Source organism: Oryzias latipes, chromosome 2 (genome assembly GCF_053564925.1).
Source record: "Oryzias latipes strain Hd-rR chromosome 2, Olatipes_Hd-rR_3.1".
Classification (NCBI taxonomy): Eukaryota; Metazoa; Chordata; class Actinopteri; order Beloniformes; family Adrianichthyidae; genus Oryzias; species Oryzias latipes.
The window spans coordinates 10,587,801-10,613,805 of record NC_136238.1 but is presented as its reverse complement, the minus strand read 5'-3'; the positions used below and the strand labels follow the sequence as shown (position 1 = coordinate 10,613,805).

Genomic DNA, 26,005 nt, shown 5'->3' with positions numbered 1-26,005 from the left:
ACTCTTTGTTTGAACTCTGCTTTGTTAAGCATTTGAAATTAAACACAAGACGGGGATTGACTTTGCTCTCATAATAAAAAGAAAGTCGGGGTGGTAGACTCAGTGTAGCAAAACTTTGTTGTATATTTTAAATGACAGTTAAGCAATAACACATTACATTTAGCTGCGGTTTGCCCTTTCATAACCTCTGAATTCATCATTCTCAGGCTGCTGATTCCTCATTGGTTCTGCCTCTCTAAGTTTACGATGTAGCAGCTGCCCTCCCGAGTCGCATCAGTTATTCTGACAGACCTGCATAAATATGCAGCAAAATTACATTTGATTTCAACTTTTTCTACCCACAAACATAAAAAAAAAGGAAAAAATGATTCATTAAGCAATTAAGTAATTATCTATAGGGGAGAAAAGTGTTTTTTAGATGTTTTTTTATGAGGAATTCTGATTCAATTTCAGCTTTGCTACACTAAAATGACTCCAATTTCACTTTTTATCTTATAAACTGCAATTTTTTTTTTTGAGAGAAGATATCAAAAAATATCATATATGTTTTCTGCAGAAAAGTAAGACTTAGAATAGAGGCCAAAGAAATAATGAAGTGTTGAATCTTGCAATCTTAGAGTCAAATATAAGTTTTTAAGATTTAAGTTATCAAATTAAAGACTTCAAAATTCAACTGTTGAGATAGTAAACATATTTATTAAAGACATAAATCAAGTTTAGCCTTGCTTTTAAGAATTCTAAACTCGAGAAAAGCAAAATGTAGGACAAAATTTTTAATTGAGATGCAAAATAGTCATTAAAAACGTTTTGATCGACGTATATTTCTGACCATAATGATTTTTAAGCAAAAAAACAAAACAAAAAACAGTGCGATAATGCAGTATCACTTCTAAGAATGCCTAGGGGAGCCAAGTGCCAAAGCAGGTTTTTTTTAGTGACCTGTGTGTTCATTCATTTTTGCCTGTTTTATCTGCAATAATCACCCTTTGCAGAAAATGCAACATGACAGCTAAGTTTAAATTTATTGACAGTAATTTTTAACATTGTTCAGTTGTAGAAAACAATACTCTCACTTTTTCAGTACATTATTTTTTAATCACTGTATGTATCATTATGCCAAGTTCGCCTATTTCATTATGCAAGAAATGTTCTCCAAAATCCGTGAGACTTGTCATACCCTGGTAAATCCACATTGAATTTAATTAAACAGTGTGATCAGGGTGTCTACAGATACACTGACCAAAAATATAAACGCAACACTTTTGTTATTGCTCCCATTTTTTATGGTATGAACTCAAAGATGTGAAACATTTTCCACATACATAAAATATCCAGTTCTGAAATATTGTTCACAAATCTGTCTAAATCTGTGACAGTGAGCACTTTTCCTTTGCCAAGACAATCCATCCCACCTCGCAGGTGTGCCATATCAAGATGCTGATTAGACAGCATGGTTATTGCACAGGTGTGCCTTAGACTGGCCACAAGAAAAGGCCATTCATTTCTCCCTCCTTTGTAGTCAAATTTCCTAGACTTATATTTGATAAACAACACTTTAGTCACATCCTCCATGTGTGTACCGCTAGCAAACACACCTGTTGGAACTGTTGCAGCGTTAGACGTCTCACTTAAAAACTGATGATATGGCACCAGTTTTGGTACCGCATCCCTAATGGACACTCCTAATTCTTAACTCTTTTTTATTACGTTTTCGTCTTTTTTTCTCAACTTTCTTGTCAAGTCACATGGCATTGACCAGAAAAAAATTAAGACCCATTAACCTGAAATTTAAAAGAATGTAATACTTTTTAAGGCCTTATTTCAGTTAAATGAAGTTTGAAACATTTTAAGACTTCATAAGGATCCGCGGTCACCCTTAAGAAACTTAAGGGCAAATTTGTAGGGGTTGGTGATCAAACAAGTCTTTTCTTCTATTTGGACCAAAATGGGAATCTTTACATTTCATTCAGCGTATATGCTAACTCTCAGTTAGCCTCATTTGTTTTTCCTAATGTGAGAATCTTGTGTATTTCTTGTACAGTTACTATTTTGTTTTTATTTCCAAGTCAACATGGTTGTCAATTTGTAGATTTGCTTTTCTAAATGTTATGGTTTGAATAGCTTACAAGCCATAGTGAATTCCCAAAGGAAATGAGATCTCTTGGAGGAATTTTCCTTAAATTTCTCAACGTTTGCATGTCTAAATAAGACACGCTCTTTGTGTGGCTAAAAGTTTTTTTTTTTAAACAATTGATGTTTACTTTGAAAATCAATTTTGATACATCTAATCCTTGAATCAATTTTCCTTCAAGAGAAATTAGTGAAGTTTTATGGAAGACTTGTCATTTTAATAATGAAACCTTGTTCAGTTTTTTGACAAATTAAATGAAAATATTTTTTTATCCAAACAAATTTACTTTGAAATGAAAATGTGAAAGATCAGCAGATGTTTCATCAAATCAAATGAAACTGTGGGCTTGCAAATTAAAATTGAACAGATACAGTCTTTTGGCCCTAATTCTTGGAGCATCCAGATACTTGAAATAAATTTTAGAAAAGCAGATGTTACATATTTTGTAAAACAATGGGTGTATGGCCTATTAAGGCATCTGTATACCGTTTTAATGGCTGTTCCTAGAACAGCTTCTCAGCTAAACCCCAAGGTGGATCACCCAAAATATGAAATCCCTCAAAGGTAATAGAAGGCATTTCCCAAACTGAAGTGCGCCTGCTAAATGATTTGCCTTTCAAAGCAGCATCAGTCTCTTGGAAGCGACTTCAAACGTGTTTTCCTCCTTCTTCCCAAATTACAGGCCAGTTGGATGAGAGGCAACGCTGCATATCTTGGTCTCCAGTGATGCTTTGACAGATGGTTACACCTTGGTGTATATTGTGTGCTTCTTTTTGTGCAGATGGCTACACCACAGATGACATTGAGTTCTACTGGAAAGGCGGCGAGTCGGCAGTAACGGGGGTGACGCGCATCGAGCTGCCGCAGTTCTCTATCGTCGATTACAAACTGGTGTCCAAAAATGTGGTCTTCTCAACAGGTATATGCCGTTCTGGGTGGTTTTTCACGTTTGGGATGAATTTTTCCTTGGCAATAATGTGCCTCAAAACTGACCGTTAAATCATTTCTGTAGCAGATGTGTCTGCGCCAAAGTCGGATCCGTTGATTTTAATCCTGAGAGTCAAAGTTGTGTTTGTACATGAGCTGACATGAGCTGGAGTGAAGCCTTCCTGATGACGCTGGGGTGGAAAGCGCTGCTTCAGGGACGCCGGAGGGGCACTTGACCAAAGGGTGGTTGGTTCAATTTACTTTAGCTGAGGTTTCACTATAGCTTAGGTTATCAACCTTCCACCAACATACAACATTAAAGCATTAATAACATTAAGTTTACAGTATTTGATTTTTGTCCAAAATCAACTAGATTAAATTAAATCTTAATGGTTTTCAGGGAAGATTTCAAGTTTTTTTTTGTTTGAATACAGGAAATCTTAGATTAAACACAAATTTTTACTCTGCTTATTGTTGTTTATTATTAAAATGTGGAAAGTAATTAGAAACTGAAATAATTTCTAACTGAAATTATAGATTCAAATGATGCAAAAAAGGGCTTTAGTGAATAAAAGGCATTTTAGTTTGGGGGGAATATTCCTGATCTAAACTCCCACTGCAAACATCAACAGAAAATTTCCACAAAAATATATTCTCTCATCAAGTTTGAATCTCAACCGTCTAATAAAACGCTCATCTTCAGTAAATTAAGAGTGTGGCCTAGACATCGTTTCCAGTGTTCTTGTAATTAACTAGTGTTGCAGAACACATCAATCACGAGTTATTTATAGGATCACAACACCAAATTTACTTTTAAAGCACGTCTCCTCTTGGGGCCAGTAATGAGAAGACACACTGACACACTTAAGGCTATTTGTCAAGTTACCGCAAACTTTTAACAGATCGTTTTTTTAAACTTCTAGTCATCATGCGCCTCAGTGCTGCAGAGGAGTACTTTGAAAATTTATAAAACATGGAAAAGTGAAGAAATGTCATTTTTATGGTTTAAATATGGAAATATTCCCCGATCACAATGTGGCGATGGTTAATATAGTTTAAATAAACAATAGCAGTAAACCTAATGGAGTTTTTGTTTATGAAAAACAAAACTAAAGCTAAACTAAAACTCTATCGTAACTAAGAGTTACTTGTCCAATATTTTCAAATTTTTCTAATTTGAAAGAAAAGAAAGAAAGTCCCACACCGAAATTTCTTCTCCGCATTTGACCCCTGGGGGAGCGGTGAGCTGCTCAACATTGATATGGTAATTGCCCCCAGTACCATTGTTTATCCCCCTCTGGAGGTCGGACCCTGGATTCCTGCGTGGCAGCCCTTTACCTTACCAACCAAGCTACCCATATGAAGATATGCTAATTTGTGTTATTTGTAACTCTTATTAAATTATTATTATTACTGTTATCTTATTAAATATTAATGCTAGTCAAATGAACCAAAACAGTAATAGAATATAATGTTTGCTATGTGAAAATCGATACATTTTAATGTTCTTATAAAAGTTTTTTTTTTGTTGGAGTTAGTAAGTGAAAGTTTGCGTCTGTTTTGGTGGAACAGCATCTCAAAAACTAGAGGAAAATGTTGTTGTCTGCATGTTTGTCCAATCAAAGTGCATAAAATCTAAAACTCGGGTACTTCAAAACCAAACTCATTAACTGTGAAGCACAGAGGTGTAGTTGTGATGATTTGGGCCTGTTTTCCGGTCAATGACAATGCCGTGGTGTGGAGATGTCCTCAGAATCTAATCTGCTAAATGTTTTTATGCCTTTTTCAAATGGCTTTCAAATCGCCTTCTAATCTCTAAAATTTTGTGACATTTGGCTAGAATAATTTCAGGCAGAAGTCATGCTCAAGAGGACGATTCTTCTCCAAAAGGACATGGAGCAGTAAATCTCCCTTTTGTTTGCTTTTTTGGACATCTTTATCTTTTCCATTACAGTGACTCGGTCTTCTTGCTGCTAGTTGCCGATCAAGCGTCTGCACCCTCTGCCCTCATTTCGGTTATGTTTGCCTCCATCTATAAATGTACACCTCAGCTGCATTTGCTTCTTCCTGCCTGTTTACAGTTAAAATCTGATTCTGTTTGTGTGCTTGTTTGTGAGTATCGGCTCGTCCCCTGCGGGTGGAGACTGTTAAAGTTTAGTGTCCAGTGCTCTGCTCCTGTGCTCTTGGCAGCATATGTGAAGCACATCAAAGGCTCCCCCACTTGGCTGGCTAATGATCAAGTTTCCTTCATCACATTTTCTACAAGTCAGCGTTTGGTTTCCTTTTCTTTTTTGTCTCTGATACTTCTTCCTATTTTTTTGTCATTGTATCCCGATGTACTGAACATTTTTTTTTTCTTGTCTGTGTCAGACTCTCGCTTGGATGTTGCTTAGACAAACTCTGACAGGCAAAAAACAAACAAACAAACAACCAGACCACAAACCATCACTAATTCATGAGGATCTAGAGCCACAACATCAATTATTCTCCTGTAAAAATATGTGCAGAAACTGATAGCTTGTGCGCAGGGTGCATGTCTGCTGGCAGACACAGGCATGATCAAGCAACATTTCTTTAAACGATTCCTCAGAGTCCGGCTGTCAGCAGGGTTGCTGTGTTCTTTCATACTGTTGTTTTATCCCTGGTAAGGCTGCACAGCTTAAATATTTTATCCACGCTTGACTAGTTGCATCATTTGACAGTTATTATTTCTTAAAGTCTGCTTTAGACTTTAGAAAGTCAATATTTGAAAACGTAGGTTTATTTAAAGAAATCTCCCAAAATTAGCTCTAAATTGCATCAAAAAGAAAAACTTGACCTAGTATGGTGGATATGTTTTGAGTTATTAGGCTACATTCACACCATAGGCTGAAACGACCCAATTCCGATTTTTTTTGCCCCGATGCGACCTGTATCTGATCTTTTCATGACAGTCTGAACGACACAGATCCGATCTTTTCAAATGTGACCCAGGCCACTTGGGTATGTGGTCCTGAATCCGATACGTAACCGATCTTTTCAAATGCGACCGCCGTCTGACGGCCAGGCCACATGAATCCAACCCGTACGTTATTGAGAAGCTACAAACGTCATAATTCTGCGTTGAAGTAGGCGGGAACAAGAACATAAACATCAACCATGGCGGACGATGCTGCTGAGACCAGGCAGTGGAAGGGAAAAGAAGTCACAGATTGGATTAATATTTGGGGTTACAGCTCCATTCAGGCCAAACTCGAGGCCTCTTATCGCAACCGGGCGGTTTTTGAAAATATTTCCAGTGAAATGGCCGAGCGTGGTGTTGAACCTTCCCCGCGATTACTTTTTTTCCCCCTTTACGACCGTGGTCAGAAGCGCGGGGGACCGAAGGCAGATCCTCCTTCGGGGTTCACTTCCCCGTTCGGACCCTCAGATTCTCCAGAACGGGTTAATAAAGAGTCAATAGCATTTATTCTGAGGGAAGCCTTCTTTTATTACAGTTTTCCTTCCTCCCTAACACACAACATGAATGCGCGCCCCCACTGGCCTTCTCATTCTCTACCTCGCTGCACGCGCTCTTCTCCTGTCTCTTACACACACACGCGCAATTGTGCTGGCTCCTTAGTGAAAATAAATGTATTAATGCAAAAAGAGCTCCGCTGTTGACAACACTGTTGTTGACATCCATTGTTAACGTTAGCTACTTTCGCAAACAATGAGTGACGCTGTTCACCGTTGAGTGCTCTTCTGCGCATGCGGGTCACTTCTGGGTCATTTTAAAGTCACACAGGAGATCACAAAAATTTGCATTTAATTGGAAATGTGAACGGCCTTGCAAAAAAATCGGATTTTTAAAAGAAATCGGAATTGAGCATTAAGCCCTGCAGTGTGAACGTAGCCTTAGTCTTCTATCATCATACGCTGTTCAACAAAAGCCTTTTGTAACCACACAGTAAAGACTAGAAGTACTCAAAACTAAATAAACTGATGTTTTAATATCATTTACAAATAAGAAAGAAATACTGTTATTAATTTCATGAGGAACAATTTATAACAGGGATACTTGTGTATATACTAAATTTGTTATCTTTTTCATTTCAATACATTTCTGGAAACTGCTGGAAACAAAAATCCACAAAATTGTGACTGTTTGCCCTCAACATGGATACAACATTTAGATGAATTTTAGCTTCTTGGTCAGAATGACTATCCAGTATGAGTTATTGTTCAAGATGCATGGAATAGACTTCCCTTTAAAAGGTGGAGAATTCTGCTAAACGTAACATCTTCATATAGTTTGATTTCAGACCAAACTGTTTGGTGACATCAAAACTTGACCAAACTTAAGCATAGACCAAATGTGCTCTGTAAAGAAAGAAAAAAGCTATATAAGGAAAACACAAGGGTCTTGGTAGTCTTAGCTATGCAATGTGATATCTTCAGTTCTATTTTACTTCTTTGTCCTAGTCTGTTTTTCTTACTGACGACCAACTATGCTTTTGACGCTCTTTTTGATGTTCTTCTGCTTTGATGGATAGGCCATGTTTAATCACACTTTTCAAGTGGACCAGGGTTCCAATAAGCATCCACACTAAAATAAGTGGATCATTTTGATAAATGAACAATGAAGTAAACCAAAAAGATGCCACCCAAGTGAAAATTTAGTCTTTCAATTTTTCACAGATTTGGAAAAACACATTGAAGACAATAACCGTTTCTCCTGATAAAATTAGAGATGACAAACTTTTACAATGACTGGTAGGTAAAAAACAAACTAAAATGTTATGAAGTGGCTAAAGTGGAAAGAATGGGACTGCAGTTCTCCCTAAACCAAAGTGCTCTATTCTAAGTGGTCGTTCTTCCTAGACTCTATTACTGTACTGTCATCATCAGTTCTAATTAAATTTCTTTGCCTTCTCCAATCCCTCTCCTTCTGGGCCTCACACATGGTGTTCCTCCCACTCGCGCATGTTGTTTAGTGTAGCAGTTACAGCGGGTACACTTGTACACCTACACACCGGTGTACCTCAGCCTCCACATTTTCTTGAGCCACTTCTGCATCCGTTACTGTGGAGATGCTTAGCTCTGTTTTAGTCTGAAGGAGCCACTTCTAAGGGAGTGAATGAGTTATTTTCAGACTTTCCTTGAGTCTGAGCCCACTTTCGTAGCACCATGTACATTGGGCATGTTCCGAACTGTTAATGAAGGTCTAAAAATAAAGAATAAGAATTCCAACCAGTTTTTTTAGATTCAGAAGAGCTAAAAAAAATCCAAAAAATATTATCTTTCCATCCAATCTGGATCCAAATTGCTTTACGTTGGTGCCAGTTGGTACAGTAGGAGTTTGTGTGGGATGGACAGAGGTAGCCAAAACTGTCTGCAGATATTGTACCAGTCAACAGCAGCTGAAATACATAATAACAAATGATGAATGGCTTGTTCTCAAAGTAACATGAAACCAGTTTTATTGCTCTGTTGCACCTTAACACTGCAGGCGCTGAATCTTAATGAGACTGGCTGTTTATTTATTCTTGGTTTCTTTACAGCGTGCATTAGTTTGGACCTACGCTCACCACAAGTAGCTTTGGCTGAAACCCACTGAGTGGAAATTACACCATAATGGGCCCCACTTCTCCAATGTTATAAAATGAAAATGGGAAACCGGCTAAGAATAGTGGGAGTAACGAGCCGTAGATGCAGTCTATGTGGAGAGATAATGAGAAAAGCCGTCAGTCGACGGACAGCGTTTGTGTTCCAGGTCATGGAAGGATTCACGACATGAGTCTCGCAGAGCAAATCGTGATGGATTTTCATTTACCACTCCTCACTCATTCAGCATCAGAGGTGCTGAATGATGTGTACACATGTTTATCAGACTACAATTCTCCTGCAGTCTGGGGTTTTCACAAGAAAACAGATCCAGATGTCTGAGAATTGATCATCAGAAATGTAAATTTTTTACCCTGTTGATTTTTGTGACACATTGGAAAGCTGGATTGGAGTTTTAATTCTGTGTGCGCTTCTGACTTTAAAGCGAACACTTGTTACCATGGTGACAAATCCGACCCATGCTATCAGAGTTGCCATGGAAACTGAAACAAAAACACAAGTTGTGCACACATTTTTCTCAGTATGAAAAAGTTAAATGTTCTTTTTATATTCACTGTGTATTTAAGTCTAAATAAGATAATTACAGATGCTTCTTTCCACCCCCCACCCCCAATCTCTGTTTCCATCTTTAGGTGCCTACCCTCGACTGTCTCTGAGCTTCAAGCTAAAAAGAAACATTGGCTACTTCATATTGCAGACCTACATGCCATCGATCCTGATCACCATCCTCTCCTGGGTATCCTTCTGGATAAACTATGATGCGTCGGCAGCCAGGGTGGCTCTTGGTAAGAAACAGTAGCAGTTGAGCTACAGGTATTAAGACTTTCCCAGAAAAGTTCAGGGGCTGACACAAAACCACAAACTCCCTGGTCCCCTATTGGATTCCTGAGAGTGATGAGCTCTCGGGAATACTGTTACCTTGTGCCTGTAGTTGCTGTGTTCACTAGAAGGCCACAAGTGCTCCAACAAGCATATTTTCCCAATATTAAGGAGAGCTTGTGTAGGTGTGAAGGCCCACTTACCACAGGGCCTCTGTGAGCAGTAAACAAAGCGCAGATGGAAGCAGCAGGTCGTTGGTTTGTAATCATTGTGGTTCCTCGCAGGAGGCTCCAGTGTTGTTTTTGCCTTTGTGTAATGTTGACTAAATGACACATGAGGCAGGAGTAATGGTCATAATATGAAGGAGGTGGAGGTAATAATGGGGAAATGCAATTTGAACAGTGGAGGCCCCCACAGGAGTTAGCCGTGCTGAAAACGGTAGCTTCATTAAACTGTTGGCATCTGTTCTTTTTGTTCTTTGTCCACAACTAACAACGCAATAAACAGATGAATATCACATATCACAAGTTTAGCTTCTTTTCTTTGTTTTCTCAGTTAACTAATTTAAAAATATATTAGAAAGCCAACGATCTAATTTTAAAGTAAAGAAACCCATTTTTTTAGGCAAATACTAACAAAGTTTCTCAATGTTAACAACTATCCATTTAAAGACCGCTCCAATAAAATTGTGTTCTTGGCGTTTTTAACATGTTCTTGTAGCATTTTTCTCATGATGGAAAACATATTTAAAGAAAATTAAGACTAAAAATGCATTTCTGAGTATTTCTTTATTCAAAGCGTGGTGAATCAGGAGCAGATCTAAAAAATGCCAATGCAAAAAGCCTGTAGCTATGATGCAGCTGCTACAGTCGGCAGGCCACAAGCTCCCTGGTCCACTCTATTCCGTATCATCCACTTGTAGACAAACAGATCTATGTACGTCTTTGTTTTTCAGCTCTGTATTTTGTCGCCAATTTTGTTGCACTGGTATGTTTGGTTGAAGGTATCAGGGGCAGTAAGCTAGCAGCAGAGAGTGTAAACAAAGGGCTCATGGGAAATGAGGGGAGGCTTACCCTGCAGTCCTGCTCACAGCTCAGAGGCAAATTTCTGATGAACTAATGCTGCTCTGCAGAGGATGTTCTAGAAAATGACACAGGTTTTTTGGATTTATCTAAAAATTGCATAATCGTGATCAATAGACCTCTGGGAACACTTTGAAATTGGATCAAAAGATGATCTGAGTGGGACTTTAAAAGCTATTACCTCAACATAAAGAAGATTTCCATTTAAGATGAAATACAATTTGAATTGATTCAGTTTTAAAAATGTTTTTTGGCTTTGAGTTGTATCTTAACAGATTGCAAAAACCCCATGAACAATTGCTAAAAAGTCAGCAAACAAAGGAATTAAAACATTTGAGGTTCTCAAATCTTATTTTTCCATTTTTTAAATATCAATAGAGTTTTATCCATAGTTATGTGTCATCAACAAATTCAATAGACTGTTAATTTAGGTTTCATGAGTCAAGAAGTGCAAGAAATGTTTGACAACCTTGTCATTTATAAAGCTGGGAGGCTAACTTGTAATTAAATGTAAAGTAAAAGGAGAATTTGACTTTCTGACATATACTTTAGCTAGGTCTTTGTCCAAATTTGACCTTTTTTGACATTAGTGTTCCGTAATACAAAGTTAAAGCTAATTTACGCTGATTTTCAAAGAAAAACGCATTAGATGTTATTTTGTATCGTGGTGATAACGCACATTAACACCACGAATAACACGAATACATTTGCACAATGGCTGACAAGAGGTTAACTTTGGAAGTACAAAAACACAACATAATTTATGACACAAAGCATCGTTTATTAGGAAGGAGAGGGCATTTGGGCCTGATGCTAAAGTTTTGGATGAACCACTTGACACAGAGGTGGTGGGACGAAGCCAGGGAGAGGGATGGGGGGACTTAACAGTGACAATGTAAACTAACTGACGGTTGTGAGATGGACTCCCCACCCAACTCAAGGGAGACGCATCGCAGATGGATCATTTTAAAACCAGCATAAGTGTGTCTTTGTTTAAAATGTTGCTTATTATTAAGCAGTTTTGACCAATGACTTGAAAATTGTCATATACCATCTTTATTGCAACTAAATAAAAACATTTTAGGAGCAACTTGTAAATGCAGGATAGAATTTAAATGCAACACAACAGCTACGAGCAATCAGGCCTCAATGAGTATATCCATTAATGCAGTGTTTTTCAACCGGTGTGCCACGACACACCGTGGCACACTAGAACATTTACCATCTCCAGGACATCAGCTCGGTGTTTATCCAAACAGGCCCTTATAAAACTCTGAGCAGTTAGGAGTATGAGAGATCATAAAATACTTTTTTCTTTGTGTTTATTTGATTCTATTAAAGACATTTTGATTAAAATGATGGTACTGCGATTTAGATGCAGCTTCAGCTGCTTTAGGAAAAGTCCCGCCCCTTTAACTGTCTCCTCCAATCATTCTTGGAGGCTTAATCATAGGTCATCAGTCTGACCAATAGGAAGTGGTTAAAGTCTTCACTTCCTTGTTCTGATTCTGCTCAGTTCCAACAAAAATACCAGCTAAACCTCGTCTGTAGCTGTGTAACTTTCCACAGAATCTGCTGTCAGACTGTGTAACAAGTGAACAAAGTAATAAAGCTCAGAGAAGCGTCAGCGGCAGTTTTTGACTACATCTCCCATGATGCATTGGGTTAAAGTGACAGCATCTCTGTGCTATAACGAGTCTTCCCTGTTAAACGTCTTGAAACCACAACGAATACACATCAAACAGTTTTTAAATCTTCTTGATGAAATCAGAGGTCAACAGTTTAGTTCTCCTTCAAGGTTTGTGTTTATTAACAGTCAAACATCCCAGAGTTCGGTCCAAGTCATCTTTCTAACTGAAACACTTTTCTAATAACTTCTGGATTATTTTATATGTTTAATTTAAGAAGAAGTAATGACAACATTTATGAAACAGGATTAAAGTGAAGTAGCCAACAGACACAATTAAACTAAATTAAAATAAAGAAATAAAATATTTTTTAAAGTTTTCAAAGACTTCATTTTTGATTAAGACAAAAGAAAAACTAATACAACTTCAACATTTTCACTTTTTGCTTAGCTACAGAAAACATAAATATAAAGTCAGTCTTTTTGTGTAGATTTTATCAAACATATTGAGATCATATTTTTCAAAAATTACAGTTGCCTTTGCACAAACATTAAAAAATATATAAAAAAATAAAATCACTATTTAGAAAGAATATATATATATATATATATATATATATATATATATATATATATATATATATATATATATATATATATTGTGAGGTTACATACAATTGCATGTTAAAAAAGTGGAGGGAAAAAATAACTATCAGGGTAAAATTTCAAATAATTTAGTCTAAAATTAATACGGAAAACTAACTTAACTTTTATTACATCTTTTAAAAAAACAGCTGCAACTTCCAGCCTTTTCTGCCACAATCATCACAATAATGCACTGGAGATTGTGGAGGGACTGTACATCAATACAGACTATAGATTTTGTCCTTTTTAAATTTTTGGATGCTGGTGTGCCGCGGGAATTTTGTCAAGGAGAAAGTGTGCCTTGGCTCAAAAAAGGCTGAAAAACACTGCATTACTGTATGGTATCTGATATGAAAGTTCCACGTCCAGGAGGAACACACTGCTGAGGACAACAATTTCATTTCATTGGTTAACTTAAGGTTACATTTAAAGATAGATTTTTAAAAATATATGTATTTAAATGTGTTATTGTTAGGTTCGAGCGACCATAAACCCTTTTATCTGATAGGCAGGTTGACACAAGTTGACAACCCAATGAATTATCTGGTGTGTAAGGTGTAACCTCCAGGTGGAAGGAGGTCAACAGGGACCTAAACTACAAATCTCTGCTTCAGAGGCCAAACGTTTCAATCTTCTTTTAACAATTGAATGCTGCTTTGACCCTTCAATCATCGTTGCATAGACAGATAATGGACTAGTAATGACCTTAACGCATCTTAATGCTTTTTGGAAAACATGCATTTGTCCATTACCTTGCTGCAGCCTTCGTCTCTGTTGCCTGTTATCTGCAAGAGTGAGTGTGTGTGTGCAGATTCCTTCATCATCCATAATGTCTGGTCTCTTTCTCCACTCCCTTCAGGCATGCATGCAATATCCGGTCATAATTGTAGGCTTGGAATCATTTGTCTGATTTTGAGTGTTTGTGAGCAAATGGATAGCTGCAATATCCGGTGTGCACCTCAACAGCTGAGAGCAACCGGAGGACCATTGTGAGCTTTTCAGCAGGTATCTGGGTTGTGGAGCCGGGTGTGTGCGGGATGCTCTTTTGTGTGTGCCATCCTGCCAGTAAGAGCAGTGTAATGATCAAGAGGGAATCAATGCAAGCAGGCAGCAGGAAAACAATTGAATTGTTTGAAGGAGAATCTTATTTTCTTGAGCAGTTTCAATGGATTTCAAAGGTACAAATTACCAGCCCAAGGACTAATCTGGTTGCAAACCAATCCTCATAGTCATGCCCTTCGTGTGTAATCATATTACACAAATTTTCTGGCTGTGAGCTGGCACGAGGGTACTTTCTGTGTAATTTAAGACAGGTTTAGATTAAAGTTTGATCTTTCAGACCTTGAAAAGTTTCTCACAGCTTCAAACTCAAGTTCTTTTAGCCAAGTAAACATCTAAAGAGTTTTATTAACATTATTTGGAATCTAGTCGTTACCATTCACTTCAAAGCCTTTTAACATGTTAACTGTTTTGTATCGACACATTGGATAGCGATTGGAGGGGGTTAATGTGGGCCTTTGTTCCAGCTCTGAATGTCGAAACTCTAGTCTAGGACATAAAAAAAAAGAGTGTGGCAAAGAATGTAAGTGACCACCTCCAGATAATGGTGAGATTTGTTGGATAAAGGCAAAGGGAGACCGAGTAGAAGAGATTAGAAGAGGCACATAGGGATGATAGAGGAGGTAGGAGTAGGGAAGGCAAAAACATGGTGCAAGAGAAACCTTACGAAGCTACACTTCTCACCAGAGAGCAAAACGGTAGGATGAAAAAGAAGAGAGGCCCAAAGGCACTTGGTCCCTTGATTAAAATGTCTAAATGGGTAGCGAGGGAGGGAGCAAAAAAGAGGCGTGGGTAGGAAGCAATGAAGGACAGAGAGTAATGGCTCAGCTGAGAGAACACCTATAAAGAACAAGGCTGTCGCAGAGTACAAAAAACCCCATCTAATCACAAAATCTCACAGACGTGAAGCATGGAAGCGTGCATGAGCACATACACATTCACACGTACATGCCCACACGTACACAAGTGGTGCTAACCTTGTAATGTATCGATAAATCACACTAAGGGCTACATTGACCTTAGCTATCCTGCTCCCTCCTCCCGTCCATCTGACGGTTCCTTGTCTCTTTACGGTGTTTTATAGCACACATTTATACACCAAAAGTCATGTCTGTGGCCATATGACCAATGCTACCCCTGATGGGCTCCATCTATTACTAATACTGGTAAATAAAGGTTTATAGATATGTTTGCTGTACATCTGTAATGAGACAATGGATAGCTCTGGCTTTGTAAAAGGTCAGAGGTTTCTATCTTGATTACTATGATGTGTGTATTTGCTGCAACATATAAAAAGCTGGACAGCTTACCACCTATTACAATTCAGCATATTTTTATTTGTATGGTAGATCTAAATTAGATAACTGGCTGACAAGGCTTGGTGCCAGCAACAGCAAACAAGAGGCTTTCATGTAGATGTGAAGGAATTTTATTCTCCTTTTTCTTTGTCTAGTGTATTCTGAGTAACAGATGGGAACACTTTGACTTCCTATTTAAGCTAAGTTTGAAAATTGAGGTAGCTGGAAACAAGTCAGTTTATAGAGTACCCGCTAGGTGGCCCATTCTTTCTGCGCACCAGTTCCTATTCACCCAGTTTAGGAGTCTAACCTTAAAACAAAGTCTGATTTCCAAAAATACTTGGTTAGAATGTACATTCAAGACTAATATTCCTGGGAGCCATAAATGGAAGAATGAACCTTTGATATGCACAGTGTGAATGCAGCTTTAGGCTTTTTTGTCGCATCCATTTAGACTCGAGGGTCAAACATGCAAACCAGGCCTAAACATGCTGTGTTCATTTGTAAATTGTCATTAGTCATCATCATCATCTTTATCTACGAAGTTCTTTAAGAAATTGAAACAAAGAGATGTACATTAAAACTAAACATAATAAAAACTGTTAAAAACAAATTTAATGAATAAATAAGTGAATAAAAACGTAGTCATGAGACAGAATTTCAATCACCTTACTTAACTTACATGGAAACTTGCTTCTTTGTTTAGGATCTTTGTCATGTTACATAACCCCAAGTTATCTTAAGGTCATGAATAAACTAACAGATAATTTATGCAAAATATTTAGGCTAGAGTGCATAAAATATCAAGGTTTTTAAGCTTTAAACCACATCTATAGCATCACACTACCACTGCTGTGCTTGATGATTCCACATATATTTGGGAAGCTTAAAATCCCTTTTTACGTGAAACATGAAACATTCAAAGGATTACTATGTGCCGCGGTCAGAGTGGCATTTGGCCCACAAACCCTAATCCCATGATACATCCCTCCAGCGGTAACTACTGGTCGGCACTTCCTGCATAGTACTTGTTATAGAGGTTTTATGTCAAAGCCAAATTTTAATCAGAATTTAGACTTAAATAAAGCAGTCTATGCTTATAGATATCAAATATTTTCATAGACATTTTGGTTTTTTCATGACTTCATGCTTAATTCTAACACAAAAAACTATGAAGTAAATATACAAGGAGCACAGAAATACAGCAAGGTCAACATTTGGTGCCAACTTGCAGCATCTACAAATTATATATTTTTTGGTTTTGAATTGTGAATTGATTTTAGGGATATTTTCACTCTGCGTAAGACAATAAAAATTACTGAAAAAATTACTTTTTAAATATTCTGGAGGCAAAAGGATTTTTATTTGGTTCAGCATTCTTCTAATTTTGCAATGAGGAGCATATTTCTGTGGTTATTATACCAAATACTAAACACAGTGGATGGACTCTGCCCTGAAAAATTGTCTACAAATGAAGGGGTTAAATTACAAATTTAGATTTGACTACTAGGCAAAAAGTGGTTCATAGAGTAAAAAACAGATGGTCCTTGAATGCCACCTGGCCCAGCCTCCTCATGGTCCATCTGAAGATCCTGCTGTCTCAAATACAACTCTCTGGCTCCTCCCTCATATGGTCATTTTAGGTTACAATAAGAGCAGCATGGCAGCACTCACTTCTCTTTCCAGCATGCAAACACATAAGGTGTGACTGTGCCTCATATATGGAAGGTCATTTGTTTCCCCCTGGAGGTTAAGGTTAACAAGAACTGGAAGGTAGATACATGCAGCTCTATGCTAATGATTCATTTCTGCTCAATGACCAGGGGGCAGTTTGGTGTTTTAAGGCAGACCTTTGAATTTCAATGAAGCAGAGGCTGCATACCTGCCTGGAGTGTTCATGCGAGTTAAACAAACATGAAAAGGAAGTTTAAGTAAATGAAAGGTCATGTGTGCGGACACGGAGGCAGACGTAAAGATAAAGTCAGGCTTTTGTTACTTCTCGTAAAATTTACGAGACCATAACTTGAAATATTCTCCTCCCATTATAGGGATAACCACGGTGCTGACTATGACCACCATCAACACTCACTTGAGGGAGACGCTACCCAAGATCCCCTACGTGAAGGCCATTGACATGTACCTGATGGGATGCTTCGTCATGGTCTTCCTGGCTCTTCTGGAGTATGCCTTTGTAAACTACATCTTCTTTGGGAGGGGCCCTCAGATGCAAAAGAAGCTGGCGGAAAAAGCAGAGAAGGCCAACAATGAGAGGTCGGCCAAGTATGACGCAGCAAGGGTAGGTGTAACAAACATTTGGCATGTGTGGATACTTGGGGGATGTAAAGCTCCACAAAATCATGCGGTATACTTGCATGTGGAGCAGTAGAAAAAAAAGTGTCCAAGTGTCTGTTTTTCCATTTTAGACAACACTTTTGTCAAAGAGAACGTTTTGGGGATTTTTCTCTCACTGATATGTGCATTTCGAAACAAAGACATCAGTTTCAGGTAAATATGTCCCCATATATGGCTGAATATTTTCGTTTCCTCAGGAGGCAGGTAGTAGGACCGCATCGCTTAAACGGTCCAATCAGGTTAAAGGTCTTCGCCACTCACGCTCGGTGAGTTGTGTTTTGCCTTATCTCCAGCCTCTTCAAGTCAGCTCTGCCCATCGCCATCAAGTGACATGGATGTGATCAACCTTCCTTTTGCCTTGATGCAAAAAGCCTCTCCATCCATGTATAAGCAACAGAAGGCATCTCCATAACATTGACTTTCTTGAGATGACGCTCATGCTTGCTTTGTGAAAAGATGCCGTTTCCTGTCCTCAGAGCTCATTCTTAGTGCATGCTTCTTGTATAACCTCTCTCATTATCATGAAAAGTCATTCTTTTTCATGACGCATGTCAGGAAGTGGCGAAATAGTCTAATTTCCTGCTACATAGCGACACCATCTTGTAAAGGTCGCACTAGGTAACGACAATTAAAAAAATATCTTAAAATGTTGGTGGTTCTTTACAAATTTCTGTTTTAGAATTGTTTGGGATTTAGCATTAATGAGTTTTAAAGTGTAAGACAATTACAGCTGAAATAATTTTGTAAGAAGCTGACGACCAACTATGCTGAAATGTGACTACCTCTAACCCAGTGTTTTTCAACCTTTTTTGAGCCACGGCACACTTTAACCTTGACAAAAATCCCGCGGCACACCAGCACCCCCCCCCCCCCCCGCCCCCCAAAAAAAACAGAAACTCATAGTCTGTTTTGATCTACAGCCCCCCCCCCCGGTAATCTGACGTGCATTTTTGTGATAATTGTGGCAGAAAAAGCAGGAAGTTGCAGATGTTTTTTCTAAAAGATGTAATAAAAGTTAAGTTACATACAAACTGTATGTTCGTTGTGGTTTCAATCCGTGTAACAAGGATGACTCATTGTACGCTAAGGCGCTGTCCCTTTAAGCCAATGCATCATGGGAGATGTAGTGTGAATACGGCGACAAAACGGCAGAAACACTTGCGTCTCTGAGTTTCATGGTTTTGTTTACTTGTTCCACGGTCTGATACCGGATTCTGTGGAAAGCTACACCGCTAAAGACGAGCTTTAGCTGGTGTTTTTGTTGGAAATGAGTGAGTTATGAGCTAAATTGGAACAAGGAAGTTTAGACTTTAAACACTTCTGATTGGTCAGACTGATGACATGTGATTAAGCCTTCAAGAATGATTGGTGGAGTCGTGGAGACAGTAAAAGCTGCGGGACTTTTCAGAAAACAGTTATAGCTGCAGGTAAATCGCGGTGCAGTCATTCTTATCAAAATGTCTTTAATAGAATCAGTTAAACACAAAGAAATAAGTATTTTATGATCTTTCATATTCCTAACTACTCAGTGTTTTATCAGGACCTGTTTGGATGAACAAAGAGCTGATTTCCTGGAGATGGTTAATGTTTTTAGATCAGTTAATGAGGGCAATTTTCCACGGCACACTTGACCATCTCCCACGGCACACTAGTGTGCCGCGGCACACTGGTTGAAAAACACTGCTCTAACCTACCAGAGCCACAGAGCATGAAGTTGAATATTTTCTAAATTTTAGCTCAAGTTTCTTTAAGATTCACAAGGAAAACTATTTTAGTAATTCATAATATTTCAGAAACTTTAAGTGGTGTTTCTTTTGCATGAAAGAAAAATGTCCAAGTTTTATTCCCCTCTTGAATTTGACCATGACACTGCACAGAAAACCTTTTTTTCCTCAAAATGATGGCAATTACATACTGATCTAAGATCCTGGCTAAGGTTATCAAAGTTTCCTGTAATTAGAGAAGAACGTGGCAAAGTTTGGCATAGTTTTCCTTAAATGACACACCACAGACCAAATGTAAATGCGGCTATGTGCTGAGCTAATTGACTAGGTTATGATTGATATAATAGTCACTCATTGTAGAGAATTTTCAAATGTACCAATGTTATTATTTTGTCAAACTTAACAGGAATCTTTTACACGGTTGGCCATATTTGAACTGATGTAGCATTACTTCATTAACATTCTTTCAATGCATTTATTCTGTTTATATTTAAAGCATTTTAATTTGTTTATAAAAAGCATGGGTAAGTTGTTATAAGGTTTAAAAGTACCGTATTTTTTGGACAGTAAGATGAAATGGATTGTAAGACACAATTTCAATGAATGGAGAATAATGGTCTATTTTTATACATAAGGAGCACTGGATTGTTGGGAACATACAGTGAAATGAAAACCGTCACATGTAATTATTAGGACTACAATACCCAGAACGCCTAGAAAAATCCAGGAGGTAGGTGATTGGCCAGAGGGATTAATGGGAAGTTTTTCCAATGCATTGTGTTTTTATTATGTTTCCTCTTTTATCTTGAATAGTCAGCCTTTGTGGAGAGTGTAACCCTCCAAATAACTTTACTTACAACTTTCAACACTAGTCAGTTGTAACACATAAAATATAAAATACTCTTGTCATTTCAGTTAATTATGTTGAAACATGGTACACATCACGCTGGTAGGCTACTGACCACTGTACCCACAAAGCTCCTATAATACCAAAGTCGCACTGAAACATTTTGACAGATTTTTGAGCACTATGTACCACAGAAAATTGGTTCAAGTTCAGTAGTATTTACATAAAACATAATGTCAATTTTGGAAAAAATTTAATGATTTTAAGTGTGCCTTATGTTCCAGAAAGTATGGTGCTTATATATCCAATGTCTGTGTTTAAGCATCTAGGTTTTCCTATTATGGTACATTTCTTCCTAACTTTGTTTTACTATATCATCCAAAGAAAAAAATCTGACAAATAGTGCCACTCATAAAAGGAAAATGTGGAACCACTAGTCACTACATTTGCATGAATAAATGAATTTGCACTTCACAGTTTGTTGATCTGTTTTTGACTTGACTCTCACCTGCATGGTCCCGTGTTTGATAAATCTGAGGAACATAGCTAAAACTGTGCTGGTCATCTTGACTATCATAGATGGGCTGTGATCAGGGTTGTGTACCTATACACTACTTTTCCACCTTCTTCAAAGAGATCACACGTTACACTTCCTTCACCCATTCACACAACAATTAGCGTGTGCTTACCAGCCCACAGGGATCACTGTGAGGTTCAGTGTCTTCCAGGCAGAATGGAAACACTCTACCTCCTGATCTTCCACCTCTTGACTCCACCACATTTAGATTTCAGACACTTTCCAACTATATCACAATTAATTCTTCACTGTTTTGTACTACAGATTGTCTTGTGTTTCGCCTACTTAGACAGGACAGCACTTATGCAACACTAGGCCATTGGTTTGCCTATTTAAGCTGACTAAACTACTGAGATAAACATCACCAGGGTTCACTTGCAACTCAACCAACTGCAACTGAGGCAAACCAAAATGCATGTCTGGTTCACACCAAAGGAAACCAACATGATGATGATTAAACAACAACAAAAGCCTTTTGTGTTGCTTTTAGTTCTTGTTTTTTTTATACTTATTTGTTGTCAAAGTTCTACCTTTTTAAAAGTATGCTTTTTTGAAGAGATTAAAAGTTGTTTTAAACCTAGAAAGAAAACAACCTACTTTGTCAATTAAAGCAAATAACTACTAAACTGGACTTAAAATATCATGCAAGTATTTTAAAAAAATGTGTTTAAAAACATTTAAATTCTTAACACTATCCATGTCTCTTTTTATTCAGGCGGAACCCCATGGCCATGGAAACATCCTGCTGACCACCCTTGAGATCCACAACGAGGTACCTGGTGGGGAGATCACCACTAGCGTGGCAGACATTAGGAACTCTCAGTCCATGGTGCAGCTGGACAGCACGGCTTCGTCAAACATCCAGTACCGAAAGCAGAGCGGTGGGATTGGTCCCCGCTCCGCCAGCCGCCATTCTCTGGATCGGTCTGCCCAACTGAAACGCAGTCGCCTGCGGAGGCGGTCCTCCCAGTTAAAAATTAAAATTCCAGACCTAACCGATGTGAATGCCATCGACCGCTGGTCACGTATCATCTTTCCTTCAGTTTTTTCGCTGTTCAATCTCATCTACTGGCTTTACTATGTCTGATTGGACTGCTTTGTTTGGTGTTGTTTGATTTTGTTATTTAATTTGTTTTTTCTTCTTTTTTTTGCTCTTTTTTTATACGCAGTTGAATATGTGGAAACAAAGACTGCAGTAATGCACGACTACAAAGTTTTGGACAAAGTTCTCACCTAATTTGTTTTTTATTTAGCATTATATCCTCGGTACAGAGGCTCTTTTATTTTTTATGTACTGTAAATGCGACTTGTGAAAGTTATTTCCTAACATTTGCCCTCTCTATAATATGTAAATAGTAAGATACAATGCCAGCAAGTGATCTACAGCAGTATGTGCAAAAAACAAACACAAAGAGGCAGTAAAAAAGATTTTTAAACCAAAAAAAACCATTTTACACCAGAGAGATGGTCAGATTAGGCCAGTGCTGCAACAGCTCATAATTACTTTGAGATGCACAATTACAGATAAAAATGCATCTAAGTGTGTGAATTTCTGTTGCTTAAACATCTCAGACTATTGAAAGTGTGCGCTTAACTTCAGAGCTAAATTAGCAATCAGGCTTCTAAAAGGTCAACTCTCCCAATTATCATATTTTACACTTTCTGCCAGATATGAATTGTGTGCGTTTTTGAAGACTTGTTAACAGGGAAGAACTAGGTTGTTTATCTTGGGCTACATACACACCGGGCATGTGTGGCACGTATAAGGATGTGCTGAACGTGAGTTTTGAACGCTCCTTAAACATATGGTCACCCAGGTCTCTCACTACCCAATACCAGCGGATGTACTGTACTCACAATTGGAAGAGGCGTGGTGTCAAAGTGGTGCAAATCTCACCCGTCATGCCTCGGGCTTATTCTTTCACAGCTCTATTTCGATATATATGAAAGACTTACGGCTGGGCACAAACCGCAAATATTAAATTCTCCTTTGTGATTGATTATCAACCGGTTGGCACTGCCGTCCACTTCAGGATATGTAACTACCATATCCAAGTCTCTGATTTGTCAAAGCTCAACTGGTTTAACTTTAAGTTAACGTGAATGTGAGAGTATTTAACACAGAAACCTGAAATGCACATATATAAGTGTTGACATAGACTTTTCATTAGAGATGGTCGCTCGAGTGTGTTTTTCCGAGTCGGGTATAAATGTAGCTTCAGAGGTAGTCTCCGGAAAGTATGAACAGCTACTTTAATTGCTATCTTAACTATCCAACTTGCCATATTTTCATTCCTAGGCAAGTTAGAATCAAGTTCTAGACATTCACTACCATCACTAGCCATCAAACTGACTCACAGCAAGGATAGTCCAATACAATTTTGGTTGGAAGTTTGCTGGTTTGGTCCACACCAGAGATCAGAATAACTTTTGCATCTGCACACATTTTTTTGTTTGCAATGTATTGACTCTTCCAAATTTGTGTCTACAGAGCTAGGTACTGCAGGTCATATGAAGAAAAGCTGAAAACTGCAAATGCTTAGTGTAATTTTGATACCTCTGTCAATTAAAACTTTGAGCAACTTAATCCAGCTCAGTGAGGTCCAACCCCTAAGTTCCCTATGCACTGCCCTATGTTTGTCATGTACCGGAGTGGTTTGCCTTGGTTTACAACACAATTTTACAAAAACGGATTGACGTTTGTTTACACAGTGGATAAAATGCATGCAACTAACTATACTCTGTTGTAGATTAATCTGGTAAATCTATACTGAAATGGTTAAGCTGAAGATCTTCTCTTTTGATCACAATGTTTGTGACTCAGGTCTTGAAGCTGTTGGCATTTTTTTCTCGACAGGAAAAAGTGGCGCTAAAATATTCCTCTCTACGACAAGCTGGGGGAATAGTTAATAAGCACAAACTGCCACGTTTTTTCTAGCTCTAATTTCCAGTTGATTGCGACAGATTTGCACTCAAATTTACAAAACTTCCACTTTGAAAAAAAAAAAAAAAGAAAGTCCTTAATTTAAAATAACTGCCAAGGGCCTTTTGGGCGATAGATACTTTACCCATGAAATATTCTGATATTTTTATACTTGGTATCTTCAGGTATTTGATTCCCATGCGTGTTTTTGTTGGCTTAACACCAATTCTTTTTTGGTAATAGTGTGGAGGAATGATGCTAAGGATTTTTGTACATAGGTACATATTGTGTACATACGTAGATGTACATATACACATAAAAAATGAGTGTACAACCCATAAAAGATTTCGTGATTGTTATACTGCCTATTTACTGTCAGAGTATTTAGTGAAAATATAACAAACATTAATCCAACAAATCTGTTGTAAGTAATACATTCCTATTCAAACTGCCAACCATTTCAAATTTCCAGTCCAGTAAGTGTAATGTATGTTGAGCTCTGTATTATACAGCTTCTGAATGCCCCGCAACACATCAACAAAGTGATGCAAATGGATTTTACTGAGTCCGAAGATGGACCACGATAAGCAGTCTGTTGAATAGTTATAAGCACATACTAGCATTGAATGTATCAGATCCATTCTTCAGGGAGAGGATAATGAGCCATGGTCATCATTTCTCCATTAGAATGTAATACACCCACTTTTAATCTTGCTATTAGGAATAGAGAAAAAAGGAAGGTATTTTAACAAAATCTGCATGTGTGCAATGAGAATGGATCAAGAGACTGCAAGATTTAAAGGTCAAAATGGAAAAAAAAATTTTGTGCTGATTGCCAGATTAGAAAATGCAATAGTTTGTTGGTGGAATAAAAAAAGTTGGATACTGTCTGACTTCTTGCAAAATTGCAAAAAGGATTATAAAGTTAAAACTTGGTCATTTGAATTATCACTCACCTATTTTACTTGTGCATGAATATGAAAAGAAAAACAATTCTGAACTGATTGATGAAAGACTATCATCTGATATATGACAAAGAAAAAAAGAATGTACTGTACCCAGATTGTTGCAGCACAAATGCAGTTTGATTAACCTGGTCAAAGTAGGGATGTTTGTAATCTTGAGTGACACTTTATTTTCTACTATGTAGATGGGGCTGAGTGCAAAAAAGAAAAATCATCAGTTAAATGTCAAATAATACTTGAAAAGTTCAACATAAATACAATGGAGCATATCCTTTTTTGGCAACTTAACTAAAGTATGAAAGTGATAGATTTTGTTGCTATTGAAGGCTGTTGTGGTAGACTGAACTAAAAAAAAAGGCTGTTATGTGGTAAAGTCAACATCAATGGGTAAATCTAAAAAAAGGTCATTGTATGAGTTGTTTTTTAAACTACCGTAATGTACAAGCTGAAGCTAAGAGCAAAAGAGATGGCAACCTTTATTACATAAGTATTTATTATGCATGCATTAACTCTTAACAGAGATCTTTTGCAACCTTATTTATAAGAACTGCCAACAGCTCATTGTAGAGATGACTCTCTACAATGCCATGTGAGCCTGTGTTAAAAAGTAATAAAAAAACAAACAAAAAAATATCATAAGACTTCAGGTGTTGTATGGCCTTGGTCCCATTATGGAATGTGCAATGTTCTGTGCTGCCACAAAAATGTATTTAGGCTTAGATTTATACTGTATCTCTGTGTGCTTCTCCTTTTTTCAGTAGAGTACCATGCTAAACCATCAAATAAATGATCTACCATTCTACTTGTGTATTTGGTGTGGCAAGTATGTATGACACAGTCAGAAAGGAATCATGAATCACATTCTAATGCCAGAGGGTGGGGTCAATTCTTGAGTTGCACTTAACCCTTTTACACCTGAAGCTCAACTGTTTAAATCCTTTTGACTACCTTAACCCTTCAACCATTTATAAAATTAAAGCAATTCCAGCAGATTTGATGAAGCGGACAAAAGCAGCTTTACATTAGTAAAGCGTTGCATATTGGTGCAAATCCGATACGAAAAGCAGCTTTTCTCTGCATTCAAATCAGCTGATTCACGTTGATTGCGTAAACAGCGGAAGATTTGTGCAATGTCAAAGAGAGTGTGTTTTTTAGATGTCACTGGTGACAGCTCTGGTGTTAAAGGGTTAATCACATCGGGTCAAAGATAACTTACTATAACTCCCATCTTTTTATTTTTAAGACAGATATTTTGACCTTTGTGTCCTGGACAACACTTTCCGGTCTTATTTAATGTCAGATGTATGGTTTTACAGAATCACTAATATTTTATTTATCCCCTACAGCTTCACATGTACTTGTAGAGTTTTGTTTTTACTGGTATTTTTGTGTTGTTTAACATCTAGCCGTGCATCCTTTGCTTGTTTGCATTGTGCCAGGACA

At 37.7% G+C, this 26,005-nt stretch overlaps 1 protein-coding gene across 2 annotated transcripts in view; it reads left to right on the top strand.

Annotated features, from left to right (window-relative positions):
- The window catches only part of LOC101170407 (gamma-aminobutyric acid receptor subunit beta-3), a 53,164-nt gene extending 27,800 nt beyond the window's left edge, over positions 1–25,364 (top strand). The window contains exons 6-10 of one of the 2 annotated variants that reach the window (XM_011484886.4): positions 2,913–3,050; positions 9,277–9,429; positions 17,223–17,470; positions 17,724–17,792; positions 21,390–25,364. In XM_011484886.4, coding sequence (XP_011483188.1) covers positions 2,913–3,050; positions 9,277–9,429; positions 17,223–17,470; positions 17,724–17,792; positions 21,390–21,761 — 980 coding nt within the window. In that variant the 3' untranslated portion in view covers positions 21,762–25,364. The remainder of the gene's footprint in view (positions 1–2,912; positions 3,051–9,276; positions 9,430–17,222; positions 17,471–17,723; positions 17,793–21,389) is intronic. The other variant, XM_004066582.4, reaches the window with a different exon arrangement.
- Positions 25,365–26,005: the final 641 nt, after the last annotated feature.